A 21,382-nucleotide genomic window follows, 5' to 3' on the forward strand; every position below is an offset into this window, starting at 1 on the left:
TTCCACAGTCATCTCCCTCTTGTGTCTTTTGGCTCTCTTTCCTTTGATCTTTTATATGAATTGGGTGCTCCTTTCAGAAATAACAGTAGTAAGCATCTGCTGGAATCTTTGCCTTTCTGCTATGCTCCTGCAAATTCAAAACAGACAAGTAACTTGTTAGCTATTTAATGATTGTATGAAGAGGAAAAAAAAGTCACATGGCTAGCTGGCTGAGGAAAAGGTAGGCTGCTTCTTGGTGATAGTCCCTTCTTGAAAGTCGTTCTGTGTCAAAAGGTTTAGGGCAATATCTAGAACTGCTTGCTTCTCTGCTTCATTTCATGTTTCTGTTACCTCATTTCTCTATTTTGGGTGGATGCTAATACAATCAGCACCTTGAGTTTTAAGTGCCTTTAGATTTATTTGAGACTCCACAGAGGTCTGTTGGTATGCTATTATCTTAAGACCATAGTAATAACAGTAATATCCTGGAAAACAACAACGGCAATGTAGAACTGGTGTTCAATATATTAGTCAGTAATGTATGGGAAAAATGTGATTCTAAAATGATATTCTGGTTATGACACCAGAACAAGCTTTGCTTGTCTACTGGACAGTATGCAGTACATTCAGCCTTATGGTGAAAAGGCTTTAGTATCTTAAAGGATCTGTCAAGGATCATGTCAGTCTGATCTGAAATGGACAGCTGTTTGGTAAATTCAAGGTAGTGTGGCATGATGTTTCCTTCAAGTAGTGATTCTGGTTGTGATGACAAGGATTTCTCCAAGAGCCAGTAAAAACAGGGACAAGGAGTCTTCTCTGGCCATCTGTATGTCATGGATTGATTATAACTAAAAAAAAATAGTTATATCTATGTTTTTCTAGTGTCCAGCTTACAAGCCATAGAGGTATGTTACTACAGTAGCTACTTACAAAAATAAATTGCCTAAGGTGACCTGGTTTTAAAAATACCTTGCACTCAGTATTTTAAGTGATTCTAAGAAAAGTTGAATTCTAATGTTTTGATTTCTCCCAGGCAGCCAGCAGTAGGACAAGAGAGCACAATCTTAAGCTCTGCCAGGGGAAGTTTAGGTTTGATATTAGGAAGAAATTTTTTATGGAGAGAGTAATCAGGCATTGGAATGGGCTGCCCAGGAAGGTGGTGGATTCACGGTGCCTGGAGGTTTTTAAGGTGAGACTGGATGTGGCACTGAGTGCCATGGTCTGGTAACCACGGCGGTGTTTGATCAAGGGTTGGACTTGATGATCTCAGAGGTCTTTTCCAACCCGGTTGATTCTATGATTCTATGGTTTATACAAGCAAGACTTAGATATCTGTCTTCTCAATTTATTTTCATCCATGAATGCTTAATACTAAAATTTAGGGTTTCATTTGCTCCCTCGGTCCCCAAAAGTTATTCTGAAATAATATTGGTAAAAATCCACAATTTTGTCTTAAGAGGAAAGAGAATGAGTTGCTTTGCACCTAACGATTCAGACTCTTCCTGACCTCTGAACAGTAATTGAAGACCTTCACAGTAGGAGAAACAAGGTTTGCAAGATTCATCTTCTGAAGTCTATTGAGCCAGATGAATTTTAGTCCTTAAAACTGGTCCTCTCAAATGCCCCGAAGAACATGCTACCTGCTTTACACAGGTGATTCTGCAGATCAAGCAGCACCCTGGTTATTTGCCTTAGCGAATGGAGGTGTCACAGGGCAGTTATAGCTCTGAGGCCTAAAATGTACTTGGAGAAACTGACAATTGAATCACATGTTGATGAACACAGGGAATACTGAGTTATTCAATCCTTTAATATATTAAAATAATAATACTCCATCTGCATTTTCAGTCTTATTACTAATGTAGTTATGCATAAAGGCAATGAAATATAAAAGTTCTAAAAAATAAATACAATAAAATTGTTTCTAGAAATAAAAGGAGGGGAAAGGAGAATATCCTTTATCAGATGTGGATGGGAACACAGTGACAAAGGACAAAGAAAAGTCTGAGATACTTAATGCTTTCTTTACCTCACTCTTTAATAGTAAGGTAAATTCCCCAGGTGCCCAGCCCCCTGAGCTGGAAGATGGGCATGGGGGGAGCAGAATGAAGCTCCTCATAATCCCAGGGTAAATGGTCAGTGACGTGCTACACCACTTGGACACACTCAAGTCCATGGGGCTGGATGGGCTCCAGCTGAGTGAGCTGATGGAGGTGATCACTGAGCTACTTCCCATCATTTACCAGCAGCCCTGACTAACCGGGGAGGTCCCAGACAGCTGGAGTTTAGCCAATGTGACGCCCATCTACGAGAACGCTTGGAAGGAGAATGTGGGAAACTTCAGGCCTGTCAGCCTGACTTCAACTCCAGGGAAGGTCATGGAGCAGATCATCCTGGTTAACAAAGGGCAGTCCTGCCTGAATAGTTTGTTTTATTCATGCTGCCCATCTACTCTCTGACAGATAATTCTTTACATATTCAGTGTTATTTAATTTTAAACTACCAACTGCCTATGAACTGTTCCTTGCATTTAAAAAGCAAATATGGACTGATTTTGGAATACCCATATATAACTGTGTCCAAAAAATATATTGTGCTCTTAAGGTTCTGATTAAAGACTTTTTGAAAAGAGCTGGGCTCTACTGTGTTACACAAACATCTTAAGTGGAAAGGCTAGGGTATATTTCAGGAGGATGGAATCCAACCTAATGCTCATGTGGTCTCCATGCATGATTCCGTACGTTCCTCTCCTGTGTTGCTCTGGCTGCTGTTCTGGAAAATGCCAATAGCTCAAGAATTCAAGCAAAGAACAGTGAGAGCTAGATGAATATTTAAAATTAGCTCTAGCTGCTGGAATAAACTTTAAGCTGCTTTAGGCAAGCAGTAAATTATTTGATTGCCCTTGCTAGTTTCTCAAAGTATTTTGTATGTATGAATAAGTGTTACTCATCTGCTCTAGTATTATATTTGCAAAGTTATAGTCTGTAAATTCACAGTGGATTATGAGAGTGCATTTGTCAATAGATTGAGCTTTCCACACATGCAGTATAGTAAGAGCCATAGAACTTGTGTTCCCGTGAAATCAGATAATCTTGGATGTGCAGTGAGTGCACTTGCCAGAAGGGTGTGGGACCTTCTGGCTCTTTTTTGGTTGACTGAAAGTCAGAGTCTGTCATACACAATACCTTTTCCACCAAAAGAAACCTCCAGTTTCATAGTTCTTGTGGAAACTGAACCTATGTTTCCTCCCTTGAAGAAAAGTGAAAATTAGAAGGGAAAAAAATAAAAATAAATCAAATACTTTGAAAGAATCTCTAAAGTTAACTAGATGTTGACTTTATTAGTTCTCAAAACCTACTTTGATCGAGGGAGGGGCAGTATTGCTTATTTGTTTTGGGGCTTTTTTAAGATCAAGAGAGCCTGTGGCTTTTCAAGACTGGAGGCATAAAGAAATTTGAAGTCTCTCTTGAGAATTAACAATTGTATATTTTAATGTCTAGGTTGTCAGTTTGACAGTATTCTAGCTTATACTAAAACATCAACAGCTGTTTTGGAACTTCATGCTTTGATGTTTTGCAGTTACAGCTTAGAGAAACTTAGTCATATTCCACTTTTTTAAAAAAAATGTATAAATTAGTTTTTCTAATTTTACAAATTAGATTGAAAAGACAATATATCAGACAGGACAGGCTGAAATTTAGAGTTGTGACTGTTAAAAAAGTTTTATACCAGTTTAAGACAAACCATTTTAAGCCAAGACTAATTGTTTTGGGTAGGTTCGCAAACTGGAAATGACACAGTTGATTTTTGGGGGGAAGATTGTTTTGATGTTTGTTTGGGGTTTTTTTTGGTTTTTTTCTCTGTTGCAATACATTTCTGATTGCAGTACAGAATTTTTGTGAAAATGGGTAGGCTACTTAAAATGTTAGTAGCAAAAGAAACTTCTATGGAAGCAGATCATATGGACCATCTGCCAACTTGGTATAATAGGTTTGGGGAAGTTCAAACACTTGCCTTGACCTCTGTGTGCCAACTGGTGGTAGGAATAGAGGATGTGCAAAATGACTCTGAGCCCCTGCATCTGGAGGTTCCCATTCTGATTTTTGTGTCTTCTGAGCTGCTCATCCAATATTTAACTTAAAGAAAAACCAAGAAAAAAGAAAAAGACCCAAACTTAAGCCGGGGTGGTCTAACATCAGACATCATATATAGCTTTCAGATGCTTTTGTTTTAAGATTTCAGATACAATGTTGCAATGTTTTAATTCCTTTGTATTTCTTATCTTAAATTGTATACCACCTAGATATAGTTTGAAAGTCTTTGACTTCAGATGCTTCCCTTCTTATGGCAGCTGCACAAACAACTGGCATTGTATAAAGAGCTTGTTTTACTTCAGTAGTGTTTATAATTAGTCCTTTGTTTCTTTGAGTAGATAATGAGCAGAGCTGTTCTTCCAGAATGTATTTGGTGTATTTAACAATGAATGGGACTGCTATGCTTAAAAAAGTTAAGTCTTAAGCAAATGTATGAAGAATTAATTCCAAAGCCTTGATGGGTAAGGGAAGGACTAATGGTAATTGCCTTGAATTCTGTAAACAAAAAGGCTTTGGGATCAGGAAGAGTTCATAATACCCAAGGTGCTAAATTGCTATTTTTTCATAATGGTTTATTTTTGAAAGATAATATGCAGGCTCTAGTTCAGTAACTTATGCTTGGTCAAGTTAAAGAAAATCAAGGATATCATTTGAGCTTCACTCTGGATTAAGTGATTTATAGAGCATCTAAAAGGTACGAGTAACTCATTCAATATCTCAGGAAAAAAGATCAACTATACTTGACTTTCATGGTAGTAAACTGCCAGTATTAGATCAACAGTACTAGGGCATCGTGTGGTTTGTGAAAATATTTTTCATGGACTAGTACTGTTAGACAAGCTGTCTGTGGAAAAAAAAATTGATTTTTAAGAGGATGTGTTAGGGGGAATAGAAGGAGGGATGGGTTTTTGGTTTGATTTCTTTATTTTTAATTCTAATGAAATTTCAAAACTACTGGCTTGTTCTGTTCTCATAGATATTTATTTCCTGTTCTTTACTTATTTGACCCAAAATGACTTATTTTAGCAAATGGGGTCTATCAGGATAATGATGAAATAGAAAAACTGAGTAATATTATATTTTTATTTTTAGCAAGTGAAAAGATTCTCTTTAATATCTGAATCATGGAACAATATGGAGTTTTGGAAAGTGCAAATATAAAGTGAATTGGTTTTGTTTGGTTTTTGTTTTTAAAAAGGTCGTCTTCATTACATTCTGCCTTGCCCAAGTCATTCCGTGACCTTGTGATGGAAGAAGAAAAAAGTATGAGTGTGAATAGTTCATCTGGTACTGCTATCAGAAGATGTGGATATAAAGGATCTGAGGATTCATTAGTCCAAAACACCTTAAGGTAAGAATGTAGTCTTTTCTAATTGATCAGTCATTATACAGGAATCACAGTGACCTTGTTTAGATTCTGTTGAAAAAGAAATAATAAAATTGTAATTTGAAGAAAGAATCCCATCTAATGATTCTATTAATAGGATTTATGAATAGAATGCTCTTTTGATTAGGAAGCACAAAGACTAAAGCAGTTTAATGCCACTGCTAATACTTAGTTTCAAGGTCAAAGTGTTTGTGTCCGTATAGATGGAGATATATAAATATATATATATATATACAAACACTTCAGTCTCCAAACAAAATATGTGTGTGTGTTTGTTTGTATATGTATGTATAAAATGATAATCCTATATTTTCTAACTTCTGTAGAAATTATGTATTCATTAGCATTCAGATTGGCATGCATGAAAACGTTTGCTTAAGGGTATTTCTGTGTAACCACTGACTGGATAAAATCAGTTTATTCAAACACAGTTCTGGCATTTCCTAATACGAGTTTTCTTATAAACTGACTTAATTGTTTTAGAGGAATTTTTCATGGATTAGGAGGGCTTACAGAAGTATTGATGCATTGGTTATGTCTGTCTATTATAACTACTGCAGGACTACAGTTCTAAGGTACTGCTAAGGTGCTTCTAAGCTGCCCACTCACCTGCATCTCTTCCCCCTGTCATCAGTAACTTTCAATGCTAGGCATTTCAGATATATTCACAAGACAGAGAGCCTGAAAATCTTAGATTTTCCCACCTCCTATCTGGAAGTAATGCAGGCCAGCTGACCCACAGTGGTGCAGAAGCCGAGATGACAGCAGGACTGGCTGGGCGGTGGCCTTCGTGGCAAGCGCAGAGCCACAGTGTGCTAGAGTGAGGTGAGCAGGGCAGACTGCATGACAGAAACCAGGATGAACCACAGAGAATTCCACTGTGATGAGGCAGGGTTGAGGTCAAACCTGCAAGTCATGTCGTGCTCAGGAACAGCAAGGCTGGGCTTGGGCATAGCTGCAGCATGGCTCAAGAACGACTGAGGGACTGAGCTTAAATGCAGCTCCTGAGTAAAAAGCAGTAGCCTCTGTAATCCTTCAACTCTTCCTTACAGCCCAGCTCTCTTCACAGCAGTTTGACTCAAGTTTACACAGCTGCATTGAGGGAGAAGAGTTTGCAGAGCCCATTGATGCGTAGAGAGCCCTGACACTCATTATCTACCAGTTTTTCTTATGAACTCCTGTTCTGTTCTCCTCCAGTAACTGATTCCTCTTTAAGGAAAAGAATATTCTACTGGACCTCACTTTTGGTTGCTCAGCTTGTATAAAAACTGGTGTTTCCTTAGGACAGAAGTAGTACATGTCTTATTGGTAGATAAAGAACAAAATGAGGGTGGAAATATAGGAACACTGTGTGTGGGATGGTGTCTGAGCAGAGATGTAGGAGAGATTTGGAGAGTGTGTGTGATGAGTACACATTCTTCAGGAACAGAGGGATAAAGCTGAAGTTGCTGTAGTGAGTGGACATGTAGGGACATGAAACACAAATCCACACAAAACCAGGTATTCATTTTGTTGCTTGCACGATAATAAAACTTTTCATCATATAGGAGATGGCAAGAACTGGTGCACTGGATGCTATTATTAGCTTTGTCACAACAGCTTTGTAATCTTCATGAAGTCATTTCTTTTCCTTTCACATTGCTCTGTCTAGTCTGTGCACTCTGGGCAGTCTGCATGCTCTTAAAGTGGATTATTTGAGTTGAATCCAGGTCTAATATGTTAACTGTCTGAAAATGTTACATTAAGCCAGTGGAAACCTAGTAGATGGCTAAATTGACTATCATCAGTTTGAAAAGAAGGTACTTCTAGAGCTATTTCAGGATGGTTTTGAATTGTGTCTGAAGACACTTATTTCTCTCTATTAGGTATAAAGAGCCTCAATGACTTGTTCCTCCATCTGAAACTTATGAGTTGAGTTTCTAGTTTGAGGTAATTTTCTTCTTTGACTGTACAGTTCCTGTCACAGTAGGCTCTGATTTTTCCCTGTGGCATTCAAGGACTATTTCTGTGAAGATTCATTATCCATACCCTTACCTCTTCCTTTTTAAGGGAAGGAAATTACACACGTGTAGAGCATAAGTAATCCTCACCTGTTGATGTCAGATTTGTTGATGGAACACTGAAGATACTTGCATGACTAATGTTCCTGCTTTTACTTTTTCTTTGGATAAAATGTGTGGTAATTAAACTGACAATTTTTTTATGTCTGTGGATTTTGGATGGTTGCATAAACACTCTTCTATGCCACCTTCAAATTTATGCAACCCAGAAATTTTCTGTATGTAAACCATGTCATTTATTGTGGTGATGTGGACTGGATTTTGTCCAGACGCAGATCATCCCAAAAGCTGGGATGTGTGGATGTGGCTGCATTGTTTCCAGGGGCACCTCACCTTGGGAGTTATGCTGTGCAGCTGTGCATGTGTAGCTCATAGTCCAAGCTAAAAACACAGGCCTGGCGTGACTTAACTTTGTTGTGGCAGCCTGAGTTGTCTTCACTGTTTTACTCCGGGGAGCAGTGAAGAGTCTTAGTGGAAACAAGTATTTGTGGCTTTGTGTGGGAACGACCTAGTTCTGTCATGGCTAATAATGAGCTAATAAGTAGTACATGCCTCAAATGGTACAGCAAAACCCAAGAGGTTCTGCAGGAGACCAGGCTTTGTGTTCTTTTTCTTAGAGCAGTTATTAGATCAGGGAGGCACTGGACCTGACCTGGCTTCAAATGAGCAAATCCTAAAGAAACACTGGGGAGCTGAGTGCTGGGACATTTTGGTGGCTGTGCAGGAATCATGGCAAGTTCAGCCAACTGAGTTAATCAGGTTGGTTCAGTACTGATGATATTTGGCTAGTTTGTTACCATGCAGAACCACTTATATGTCTGCATCAGTCTTTAATTTCCAGGACTTCCAGGTTTCCAAGTTCTGTATTTTTGAGCCTTTTTTTTCCATTTTCCTGTATATGCTAGCTTCACGTTTCCTGTCTCTTCCATTTCTCCTAGTTATTTTGATGCCAGCTGAGGAATTAATCTAGTATGTTGAAATATCTGCAGTTGATTTAATATCTGGACTGAATATCTTGCTAGCAAGAAGCACAGATGTATATATGGACAAACAGCTTCAAAATACCTCGACTGCTTCCTACACTTTAAAACCACATTTAAATTGAGGGAGATGACACAAGTATTTACTTGTCTTTTAACTGATCGCTAGAGTATGCTGTGATGCTGGAACTAGTAATTCCAGTTTTTGGAAATTCCTGTTGAGGTGTTTTTTTTGGCTGTTTAGGTTTTTTGGTTTGTTTGTATAGAAGTCTTACTCTGGAAAGAACTTTTAGTCTGTACTGAGACAACTTTGTCAACTACAACATTCTACTTGGGATCATTTATAGTAGTGCTGTGAGTTCTTTGGGTTGGGAGTGGAAAGAAGAGTGTAGCTGTCAAATTGGTTACCGTCAAACGTGCAGGAAGGTGAGTATTACTAAAGCAGGTGGAAAAAGAGATAAAGCTGAGAGATAACACGAGTATGAAAATGCAAAAAGCTGCCTTCATCTCCTCTTCTTCTTCCCTCCTCTGGTTCTTTTGTGCTTTTAATATGTTGTTATCTTAAAGTGCAGTAAAACCTGGATGATAATTTATCATGGAATCATAGAATGATTTGGGTTGGAAGAGACATTAAGGATCATCTGGTTTCGTCCCCCTTGCCATGTGCAGGGACATGTTTTCCTAGATGAGGTTACTTAGAGCTCCATCCAGCCTGGCCTTGAACACATCCAGGGATGGGGCATCCACAACTTCTCTGGACAACCTGTTCCAGTGCCTCACCAACCTCACAGCAAAGTTCCTCATAATATCTAATCTAAACCTACTGTCTTTCAGCTTGAAGCCATTCCCCCTTGTCCTTTCACTACACACTCTTGTAAAATGTCCCTATCTGTCTTTCCTGTACGCTCCCTTCAGGTACTGGAAGGCCACAATTTGGTCACCCTGAAGCCTTCTCTTTTCTAGGCTGAACAAACCCAATTCTCTCAGCCTTTCCTCGTACAAGAGTTGGTGCTCCATGCCTCTGATCATCTTGGTATCCCTCCTCTGGACTTGCTCCAAGGTCCATGTTTTTTTGTGCTGAGGATCCCAAAGCTGGATGCAGATAAAAAGTAGTGCCCTACTGTTGAAATCATAGAATAATTGAGATTCTGTAGTTCAAACTCCCACTCTAAGTAAGTCAAACTAGATCACTTTGCTCAGAACCTGGTCTAGTTGAGTTGTGACTGCTTCCAAGTGTGAAGATACCCCAAACTTTTTGGGCAGCATGTTTCAGTGTATAATCATCTCCATATGGGATTTTTATTTTTTTTTATATCTGTCTGGGATTTCCTATTTTGCCTCTTGCGTATGTTGCTTCTTATTGTGCCCCTCTAAGAAGATTCTTGCTGCATCTTTTCTCTACCCTCCAGTGAGGTTGTTGAAGACAACAGCAGTGAGATCTGCCCTTTGCTGACTCCCTTTAGGATTAACACCTAATCTTGGTGGCCCTCTGCTGGATTTGCTCCAACCTGACAGCATCCTTCTTGAACTGAGGAGCACAAAAGTGAGAATGATACTCTGTTTATAGACTAATAGATACAGGGTATCTATTCTTCATTTATATGAAGAATGAATTCCTCTGACTGCCTTGCTATACTTTTTGTATTATAGCCCAGGATGCAGTTGGCTGCCTTTGCTGCCAAGGCACAGGCTGATGACATCTTCGACTTCTTGCCAACCAGGACTCTGCAGGTTCTGCTTTCTCTCTGCAGAGCTGCTTTCTTGCGAGTCAGCCCCTGGCTTGTACTGCTTTGTGGGGCTGTTCTCTTCCAAATACAGGACTTTGCACTTGCTGTTGAAATTCATTGGTTCTCAGCTGCACATTTCTCTGGCCTCTTGAGGGCTTCTGAGTGGCAGCGTGGCATCCAGAATGTGCACTGTCCACATCCTTTCCCCATCCATCTGGGGCCTGCTGAGGGTGTGTTTTCTTGTACCGGAGACGCTTGAAAGGATTGGTTCCAGTATCAGTCCTTGAGAACCACCACAAGTACTTGGTTTCCATTTGGACTTTGTACAGCTAATCCATTTCCAGCCTATTTTATGCCCATCTTGTAGTCCATTTACTCAGTCCATATTTTTCAGACTGAGTACAAGGATACATGTCCTGGCAATGTGCACTGTTTGTTTGGTGGGCAAATTATATTTTTTGACAAAGAGGTCAACACAGTTCATTTAAATGTCATTTTTGATGATGGATGTTGGATTCCAGATTTTTTGAGACCTTGCCCTCATTGCTTAGCGGTAGGAATCATGGTTTTTGTTGTCTTTGGAATTGTGTTCTGGGGAAAATATTCCATACAGAGAACTTAGTAGTTACTGGAATTCTCTTAGCGTTCTATAGGGGTTTTTTTGTGTCATTTTCAAGAGTTTGTGGTCACTTACAAAGGATTACCAAAACCTTAAAGAAAGTTGAGACTGATTTATTGTAATAGCAACACCCTTAGAGTTATTTGCAATGCCACAGAATAATTCAAAAAAGTCTGCCAGCGTTTCATAGTATGCTGTAACACTTTTTTTAGAGTTCTGGAAATTGCAGAAGTTGTCAAAGAGAGGTATTAAATCATGAGAATAGTGTCCTCTCTTCCTACTGGTGTAGGATTTTTCTTACAAAAATCCTCATCTCTTAAGGAATACAATATACCAAATGTGACTTATTTTACTAAGAGGTTAACATTTTGCAACTGCATAAAATATCATCCCGTTGGGAACTCTATAAATATTTCAAGATTTTTTTTTCTATTCTGTTAATTCTGGTTTTATGCTATTCTTATGAATGTGGGTGGGGGTGGTTACAGGATGAGTACTGAAAGTCCATAATTTTTGGGCTTACACTTGAGGAAGTAATTTACTCTAGTGCTATTGTAGCACTGGTTCTTTTATATGAAATGCTTAATTTGAATGCAGGACAGTTGGATTTTTATCTTGAAACCATATTCTTTTCATATTAATTGCAATGTTTTATAGTCAGTGCTGTTAGTGCATAACTCAGTTGGCTAATTCACATGTAAAAAAGGAAAAAAGCCTTTTTTTTCTTAATAAACAACCAAAACCAAAAATGATGCACTTTTGTTTAAATGCTCAAATGTTAGGAAATGCCAGAATTAATGCCCAAACTGAAGTTCCATTAAGTTCTAGTAGTTAGAAATGAGCATCAGCGTCTCCTTTAGTCACAGTATCACATTTAAAAACAAATTCACCATTGCATTGTAATGCCTTTCTTCTGGAAAAACCATACACATTTGTTCAAATTGCCTACTGGAAGTTTGTACTTCACAATGTGATGTAGGAGAATGCTCTGTCTGTGACTTTCAGTCTCCTTTCCTCCCTTTTTCCAGGTGCACCAGTAGTAGCCCAGGTCTGGAAGACCATGTTGTGGATTCTCCTCAGCTGGAGAATCATAAGTAAGTTTGACAGTGGCTTAGATTCTGGAGCTTGTTTTCTGTGTATTGTGCTGACTTTGCTCTTGTTGTTGCCTCATAATGTTGTTTGTGTTTCTTGCAGTCCTTGGTCAGCAGCGTCACCAGCCAGCTCTCCTGTGATGGCACCTGTCATGTTTTCAGCTATTGTAGAGGAAGAACTCCAGCAAGAGGCTGCTCTTATTAGGAGCAGAGAAAAACCTTTGGCTTTGATCCAGGTAAAGTGCCAAGTTACTGCTGCTGTAAAGTAACACAGTGTGTTTCCAATGGCTGTTTCAGAGATCAGTTATTACTATTAATTATGTATTAGTACATGCTATTTATATGATAATGTTAAATATAATTTAATAATAACTTTACATTGCTCCTTGATAAGGTAGGCCTATATTAAAGTCAGATTGACTACTGAGTCCATGATAAATGTATTCACAGCATCAGAGAATGGTTGAAGTTGAAAGGAACCTCTGGAAATGTCTAATCCAAATCCCTGCTCAGAGCAGGGCCAGTCAGATCAGGTTTCTCAAAGTTGCCATGCAAGGGTGGAGACTAATAGCCTCTCTGGGAAACTTATTCCAGGGACCACTCTCACAATAAAAGACTTTGAAAAACAGAAAATTGCATTTAAATCTGTGCCCTTTGCCTCTTCTCCTGTCTTTGGGCACCACTGAGAAGAGCATGGCTCAGTTGTATTTGTTCTCACCTATCAGATATTTATACACTTTGATAAGATCTCCCAAAGCCTTCTTTTCTCCATGCTAAACGACTGCAGTGTGCTCAGCATCTCTTCAGTGTCAGATGCATCAAGCTCTTAATCATTTTTTGCCTCTTCAATGGACTATCTCCAGTATATTGCCTCTTCAATGGACTATCTCCAGAATATCCGTGTGTCTCTTGTGCTGAGGAATCCAGCAGTGGACCCCGCGCTCCAAATGTGTCTCACCACTGCTGAGTAGAGGGAAAGGGTCATCTATCTCATTTTGATGGCAATGCTGTCCCTCACAGAGCACAGAAGGCTGTGCTTCTTTGCCATATGCACACGTTGCTGGCTAAAAGTCAGCTTTGTCCACCAGAACTCCAGCTACTTTTATGCTGGGCTGCTTACCAGCTTGTCAACTCCCAGTGTGTACTGGTGCCTGGGATTATTCTTCCCAGGAGCTGGACTTTGTGTTTTCCTTTCTTGAACTTCATGAGGTTCCTTGTAGCTCATTTCTCCCGTGTGTCTGGGTCTCTCTGAGTGGCAGCACAGCTGTCTGGTATATCAACCATCCCTGCAGCCTTGATGAGGGTGCACTGTGTTCTATCATGTGGGTTATTGATGAAGATGTTAAACAGTACTGACCCTAGTCTCAGTATTGGTGCTAATACCTGGCATCTAGCTGGACTTTTTGCCACTGGACACAACCCTTTGAGATCACAAGTTCAACCAGTTTTCTGTCTCTCACATGCCATTTATATGGTCTGTTCTTAGGCTTGTCCACTTAAGCTCTTAGTCCATACTTAAGCTGTAACACTTTCCTAGGGATCAAGATGAGGGTTGCTGATAAGTAGTCACCCTATTGCGGTTTTTGAATGTAGCACTGACATTTGATTCCTTCAAGTTCTCAGGAACCAATCTTTCAAAGATTTTTTTTTTTTTGAGAGTGAGGCTTGCAGATATATTAGCCAGCTCTTATCTCAGGGGCTTGAGATTGCTCAAGACTGATCTTGCCACTAAAGACCAAGATGAAGACGACTGTTGGGTCCCCAGCCTTTTCTGTGCCTTTGTCATTCAGCAGTTGTCTTTTTTTGCTGCTGTAGAAGCTTTTTTTGTTGCCCTTCAAGTTCCTTGACAGATTCCGCTACAAATGGGCACTGACTTTCTTAATTCTGTTCTTGTGTGCTTACAGTGTCTTTGTTTTCCTTCTGTGTCACCTTTCTCTGCTTCCACCTCTTATATGCTTCCTTTTTGTTTGAGTTTTGTCAGGAGCTCTTTTTATGTCCATGCAGTCCTCTTGCCACTCTTGCTGGGCTAAGAAGTTCATTGGCATGAACCATTTCTGGGCTTGGAGGAGATGATCCTTAAAATCAACCAGCTGACCTGGACCCCTCTGCTTTCTGAGATCATAACTCTTGAATTTTTTCCAAGCAGACCCCTTCAGATCGTAGTCTTCTCTTCTGACGTCCCAGGTTGTTATTTGCTATTTGTCTTGTTCCTAACTCTCAAGATCCCGAGCTCCAGCATCTCATTGTCATTGCAGCCAAGGCTGCCCTCAACCTTCTTATCCCTGACCAGTCCTTTTTTTGCAAGTATGAGATCCAGCAGTGTCTCCCTTGATCATCTCCTTGATCATCTGTGTTAAGAAGTTTTCACCAATGCAAACCTCCTGGACTGCTTGTGCCCTGCTGTGTTGCCTTTACAGCAGATACTATGGTGGTTCAGTTTCCCATGAGGAGCAGGGCCTGAAAACATGAGGTTTCTTCAAGTTGCCTGAAGAAAATCTCACCTACTACTCCTTCCTGATTGGAGGTCTGTAACAGGCATTCATTCAGGACCAGTAAAGCCAGTTCATAACTATGCCAGTGTTGTAAATGTAGATCTGACACTGACATACATGTTCTTTTTTTTCTTCCAGATCGAGGAATGTGCAATTCAAGATTTATTAATCCACTATGAAGCTTTTGACAACCCTGATGAATTTGTGACTGTTGAAAGGGCTTCACAGGGACCTATAGCTGCACCTATGTGGAACAAGCACTAATCTGTACTCTTCAAAGTCCTCCCTTACACAGTCTTCACAGTTGTATGTGCACTTTTGAAGTTTTAATTCTTGCTACAAGTAAAACAGGACTGGAAGAATAAGAATCATGAAACTTTTAACATCAGCATTAAAACACTGCCCATAATCACTAGGTATTTGTTAGAGAGAATGAAATAATATGTTCACTGTGTCCTTTTCCCACAGTATCTATTGTATGTATGTTTTGAGAGAATTTCTTTAACAAGACATACTATTAGTAATGTTACATGAAGCTGTAGATTGGGAATGCATTTGCTAATCTTAAATTGTAAGGGTTTTTTGTTAAATTTACAGGTGGCTGGAAAGTGAGTGCTTATTTTGTGATTTAATGTGGAATTGAATGTGCAGAATTACACACTTGAAAAGTTTGGGGGATAGTATGTCCTTTAGAGCTTTCTGACCAATTGGGAATATTGGAAAAAAGTTTGTGCTTGAACTTTGTGTAATGGTACAGTTTGATGATGCAGTTTTCCTTAAGTTCCGTGTGCCAGTACTGGTTCTCTGGTTGCTGTGGCCAGTACATTTCACTGTTGTGCCCCAGGCTGTTCCCAAGTGCCCAACCTTTGCCTTCTCCTGGCTCAATTGTATATGTTTTCTACTGTTGTGAGATCAGCCTTTGAGCAGTGAGCTCTGTCATGAAGTAAAGCACACAGTTGGATAGAACGTGGTGGCACTTAATTAGCCCATCTATAGTCTTATTCTGGTAAATATGGTACAGTTTTAGAACCACTGTGTTTGAGGAACAATTCACTTGAAATGCTGAAGGAAATAAATCTGAGCATGCATTATTAAAACTATAGAGATGAGTGCTTGACTGGGAATTTGCAAACACCTAACCTTCAAAGATTATCATAGATGGCTTTCAATAGTGTGTTCCAAAGTTCTCTGTGCCTGGTTGAAACAAATTTGTATATAAAAAAAAAGAAAAAAAAAAGGTAACCTTATTTGCAATATTCTGTCTAGTTTGTCTTGTTTGTGTAGGTGTGTTTGAACTTGTACTTTCTCAGTAGTGTTAGTACTTGCAAACTCTGGAAAACTGGAATTGAGAGAGCTATAGAAAATGAATGTAGAGAATTGATCACTGTGTGATAAAAGAATCTTAAAAAAACCTACGTAGATATGTCTTAATGATTTCAGGTCAAGCTACACCAAAAAAATTCCCCACAAAAATTGTAAACAAACGCAATAAACCATAAAATCTTGATTTACACAAAGTTAATATACTTCTATGTGCTGTCTATATATAATCAATGATTTAGGTAACTGCAGAGTGATCTAAAAGTATTTCTTTTCTGTATGAAACAAGAACTGTAGGCATTTTGAAGCTGCACGGGTGAAAAAAGATGTAACTTTTAATTCTGTTTTAAATTCTACTGGTGATTCATTCACTATACTGATGATACTGCTTGCAGTAAAGGCTTTACTTGATGCACTGCAGGGCTTTAGGGCCTGCTGAAACTATACTTCTGATTTAAAAGGAAGCTTATGTACTGTGAGAAACAGCTATAAAGGAAGTGGACCTTTCCAGGTGTGAACCCAATTTGTTATCAAATGTAAAATTATTGTAAAGTTCCTAATTTGTGGGGTTTTTTTCTTTTCAAAATATGCTGTTTGAAATCTCATTCTCCTGATATTGTAAGAGGATTGATGCTTCCACTGTGCCAGGGAGCTTGATGCTTTAAGTTCTGGGTTTATTGTCACAGTTTGTTTAGGCATCATCACTTATATGTAATACTCCTTAACAAAAATAAGGAATGATCAGTGTGCCACTCTTCTTGAGCTGAGAATGTTTTTGAACTGTTGTGGTAGAATAGCTTAAAGTTAAGGCTAAACTGTGACACAGAAGGCTGGCATTTTCTAAGTCAGATGCCCAAGTTTGTGACCTTTCTCATAATGCTAAAAATGAATTCCGTCTTTGTTCACTCAGCTCTAGTAATGGCTTGTCATTTCTGGGCTTATTAATTCCTTTAACTTGCACCAAAACAGGGTGGAATTCCCAGGTTCCTACAAACATAAAGCAACACCTCAGAGTTTGCAGTAAAAACCAATATTTAGCATACAGATATATAGTTTCAAGGAAATGTATTATGGCTAATTAGTGTAAGAAATGCAAAGTTATCAAAAGGATTCTAGTGAAATATTTGTTATATCTCAAACCAACCAACCCCCAAAACAGGTTTCTTGAACAACAGTAAACATTTTGTCTTTTCTTCATCGTTCATTATCCCCAACCTCAGTCACTTCTTAAAAAATGGAAGGATAAGTAAAACTTGCAAATGTTTTCACATTAAAATGGAGAAAAAAATACATCTAAAATTCTAATAGTACTGCACTGCCTTCAGCATGTGCTATTATAGTCGTGTCAAGGCATTTGAGGAATGTATAACTTTTCTGCATTGTATATTGAAATGAAAATGTAAGTAAAGTAGGAGACTTCAGTCAATTAGAGAACCTTAACTGCTTTTGTTCCTCAAGAGGAGAGGTTGTTTTTTAGTGAATAATCTGACAGTAGAGTATCGTTGAATGGAATCTCCATATAAGGACTGATGATACAATCTTTCACAGAAGAGCATTGACAAAAAAATTACTAAATTTCCTAATTTGACTTGTATAAATCTTGATGATACCTTCCTACCATATGTTTTTTAACTGAATTCCCCATTCCCTGCCCCTTGTGATTGGTGTCATTTATAGGTGGCAACAGGACCTTTTAAAAAGCTACGTATTCTAAAATGAAAGCATTCATGAAGGCTCTACTGCAATAGTCAAGTTGTGGAACTGAACTTCTTTAAAAGCCTTTGGACTTTGAATGATTTTGGTGTCCATTTGTGTCCCCACGTCCTCCCATCCCCCTCTTTTCTTTTTTTGTAAATAATACAGTGAGAGACTCTTTGAGCTCTTTTGAAAGTGCTCAACTTGAGAAGTTCATTGATCGTTCTGCTGTTGTAATCACATTTTGCAGCCCCTTTGCAATCTGAACTCTTTCTTACCCAAAGAATTGCTTGCTCTAATGTAAAGACAACACAAGTCAGAGTAGAACACTGGATTCTTAGATCTCACTCTAAATATAAAGGTAAAAGATTTACACTGGAATTAAGTAACTTAAACTCTTAAACCTTGACTTGCATGATGTCATCAGAGAATGTTCCTTTCCAGTAATAGGAACTGGTCAATTAAAGTATTAAAAGATTTCAGAATGGATTCCATCCATTATACTCCAAAGAAAGTTTGTAAAGCTCCACCAAAGACCCTGTTAGTTAAACCAGAGGGAAAGTTTTTCTCTCTTTAACATGTGATGTTCTGTAGCCTGGTCAAGTGAGATGTTAAGGCATCCAAAAGGCAAATCCTTCCTGTCAAGACTCTAGCTGTGGCAGACCTCATAAGTGCCAAGAGGGCAGAGACTGTATTTGTAGTATTTTAGGTGTCTATCCTTGAAAAAGAACTTATTAATTGTAGAAGGCCAACAAATTCACACACATACAATACATGTATGGAAAGGCTTTTAGCAATGGTGCAGCAAAGGTATTCTTTGAGTTCAGAGAGTTCCCCTAATGTTTGTGAGAGATTTTTCTTGGATGAGAGAGTTGCATCTGACGCAAACTCTACCTAGAAAGTTTTTGCTTTTCAGGAAACTTTCCTGAACTATGATGTATATCATGGCACCAAAAAAACACCAATTTTGTAGCAGCTTTCAGATGGATAAGACCTACATGGACTTACGTTACACTAGTGCTTTCAACACTAGGAGCCTTGAAGGCCTTTTCTGGAGGAAGGCAGTTGGATGTAAAGAAACAAGCATCTTCTGGAGATGAAGATACTCTTCAGGTGAGCTATCTTTATTGCTCCAGCAGCAGTTCTGCCTTCTTTCCCCCTTTCCCTTCCTTTCCCCCCTTTTTTATTCTCCCTTTCCCCCCTTTTCTCTTTTATTCTCCCTTTCACCTTTTCTTTTGCTTTTATTTCTCATACCGAATGCTATTTCTTTAGCATGACCTTTTCCCCCCTTTTTTCTCTCCTAGCACTTGAATAAAATGAGAAAAGAAATTGAGCAAACTTGCAACGGCTTCAGATAAGGATTGGCAGGAACTAATACTAACATATTATACTAATAAAAGTTGAAACTCTGCTCTGTAGGTCAGCCTTGAAGAGTGTACTCAAGTTTATCAAAGTGTTGCTTAAACCATGTTGTATTTCCTGTAATTCGAGTGACTGAAATGCCTGCAGTCTTCTGTTCGGATGTGATGTGTATGGGTATCAGGGCCTGAAACTGGGCCTTGAAGTAGGAGTTATGTGACTGAGCTGCTGTTGCAGACAGGAAAGAGGTCGGCAGTTGAGTCAAGGGAGTGTGAAGATCCTGGAGTGGGCTTCTGAAGGCTGCTTAGTGGAGTTCTCTCCAGGTCTGGTGCCTGCCTTGAATGGGTCTTCTCCAGCTCCATTCAGACCACATGAAGGTACTTGAATTTGCATGTCTCAGCCTTTCCAAAGAAGGAAAAGAACTTTTTGGTTTGTCTTTTCCCAGGAACAGCATGAGTTTGTCAAAAGCATGAGGCTTTGTGCAAGTGCATTTTCTTTGGGTAGCCCTTCTTGGAGGATGCTTTTAATACCCAGTCAAAACCTTCTATAGGATTAATAATTTCACAGTGGGATAACAATATTCTCATTCAACTGCATTTTTTTTGAGAAGAAACCGATCCTGAAAGTTCACAAGATCTGAGTTAAGGGATGGTTTAGAACAGACAATCACACTCCCCTTGATCCTGATTTTTAGAGTTGCTTTAAAATACGTTCTTTTAATGTTTGGGGTCAATTCTTCCAAATTGTGCATAAACTGTTCAGATAATGAAGGGAGTAAAACTGTTAAAAGCCTGGGTATGTTTTATTGGTTTTTTTCTTCTGATTTCATTTGCATAAAGGATATAGCATGCATGAGAACTAGATAAGTAAGCAAACAAACAAAAGGCAAATTTACCTTAGAGCAGACTGAAACAGATCCACTGCGTATTCTCTCAAGTACTAATGTACAGCTGGGGGAAAGCCGAGAGTCAGTTCTCTCCCTTCTCCTAATAAAAAATAATCATAATTTTCATGTATCATTCTCAAATAAGAAAGTAGGCAGGAAATATGGGCCCAAAAGTTTTTTTTATCATTCTCAATACTTCAAGATTTCTTCACCTCCCCCCCCCTTCCATATTCTTTAAAAGTTTTTTCAGGAAGATAAGGAGAATGCAACTCCTGAGTCTGTGTTCTTAACTAATTTCTCACAGCACTAAAAATATTTACAGGTCTCTGTCTCCTCGAATTGAAGTGCCATTAAAGAAGAAGATGAGTCTTCTTCACCTAGTCATTTCACTGTTCTGTAATTCTGCAGGAATATGTCACGTACGTTTGTCAGGCACTGAACCCTGACTACAGGGAAATAGCTGCCTGTGCTATAGGTTATGTGGTTGTGATGGTGCCAGGTGCCCTTTGCTTTAAGCACAGCAGCTGTACCTGCTGCATGAGCCTGGCTGCTGTCCCTGTACAGGAGGTGAAGAGGTCATGGGAGCTGCACAGGGAATACAAGCTACTTGCTCCTGCTCCTGCTCAACTCTCTCCAGTCATCCTGATTCATCAGCTGTGACTGCCTTCAGCGTGACTGGGCTTCTCTGGGTATTTTCGATCTTCTGCTACAGGGTTTTTTCTGAAGGGAACCCTACCACTTCTGCTGAATGTCATAGATGGCAACACAGCACTTCCTGGTGAGAACTGTGCTCATGACATTTGGTGTCAGAATACTGGGAGCAACTGCTGATACATTAGCATAAAACAAAAAGATATAAAGGATGTATTAAGCATAAAACTGTTTTTTGTTTTCCTTATACACACATACAGATATTTTTGCTTACCCTGCCTTCTGTATGCTGCCTTTATTGCAATAGAAGGGAAAAATATGCAGAATATAAGTCTTTTTTCCCCACTGTATTTTAAGATGTTTACAAGACACACTGTCCACGTTCATGGATACTGCAAAGATGGAATGAGCTGTGAGTGCAGCGGGGTTTCCGGGATCGCATCTTTGTGTTACACATACAGCTTGTAGCAAATGGGCTGAAGGAGAATGTGTGTGCATGCACGTCTGCATAGCCATATTTGCTTCTCTTTGTAGAATTAGAATATATTGCACCACTTCAACAAATACAGCTAATGTGTTATCTCTTCCCTCCATCTGTGTGTACTGAGTGGTAGTGAACCTTTTCATCTGAACTTTATGCTTTGCAAATGTTAACAATTACGTCTCACTGTATTTGTGAGTTACACTAACTGTGGACTGTTCACCCAGCTTCCAGGTGGTGGCTGTCAGCACTCAAGTAGGAATTTGGTTAGTCTAAGGTTAAATGTACTCATTTATGGTCATGTCTTTAAGTCTTTAAGTTTTTTTGTTCCAGTCCTATATGGAGACTGTAGCTTTTCTGGGATCAGCTATATAGAAATTCCTTTCAACCAAAACTTGTTCTCTTTCTCTGACCGTCTTTATAAAGCAAGTGCATCTGCTGCCAGAAAATGCTCCTCTGGGCTCCCAGCTGTTTGGTTATATCTGTTCATTACTGTTCTGAAGGGGCTGTAAGCCCTTCACAAGCTGATCAGGTCATATTTCTCTTTTGTTCTGTTTCCAT

The 21,382-nt window shown here is 39.1% G+C and overlaps 1 protein-coding gene and 1 long non-coding RNA gene across 5 annotated transcripts in view; both read left to right on the forward strand.

Moving 5' to 3' along the window:
- The window catches only part of IBTK (inhibitor of Bruton tyrosine kinase), a 56,456-nt gene extending 39,798 nt beyond the window's left edge, over positions 1-16,658 (forward strand). For all 4 annotated transcript variants that reach the window (XM_018078076.2, XM_018078077.2, XM_008920309.3 and 1 more), the window contains 4 exons: positions 5,272-5,424; positions 11,875-11,940; positions 12,041-12,173; positions 14,568-16,658. In XM_018078076.2, coding sequence (XP_017933565.2) covers positions 5,272-5,424; positions 11,875-11,940; positions 12,041-12,173; positions 14,568-14,693 — 478 coding nt within the window. In that variant the 3' untranslated portion in view covers positions 14,694-16,658. The remainder of the gene's footprint in view (positions 1-5,271; positions 5,425-11,874; positions 11,941-12,040; positions 12,174-14,567) is intronic.
- Positions 16,659-18,432: 1,774 nt separating this feature from the next.
- On the forward strand, positions 18,433-18,871 carry LOC108640648. Its single transcript, XR_001921331.2, has 2 exons — positions 18,433-18,557; positions 18,749-18,871. It is a non-coding gene; the product is annotated as an uncharacterized LOC108640648 (long non-coding RNA).
- Positions 18,872-21,382: the final 2,511 nt, after the last annotated feature.

Source organism: Manacus vitellinus, unplaced genomic scaffold (assembly GCF_001715985.3).
Source record: "Manacus vitellinus isolate BGI_N305 unplaced genomic scaffold, ASM171598v3 scaffold_4_pilon, whole genome shotgun sequence".
Classification (NCBI taxonomy): Eukaryota; Metazoa; Chordata; class Aves; order Passeriformes; family Pipridae; genus Manacus; species Manacus vitellinus.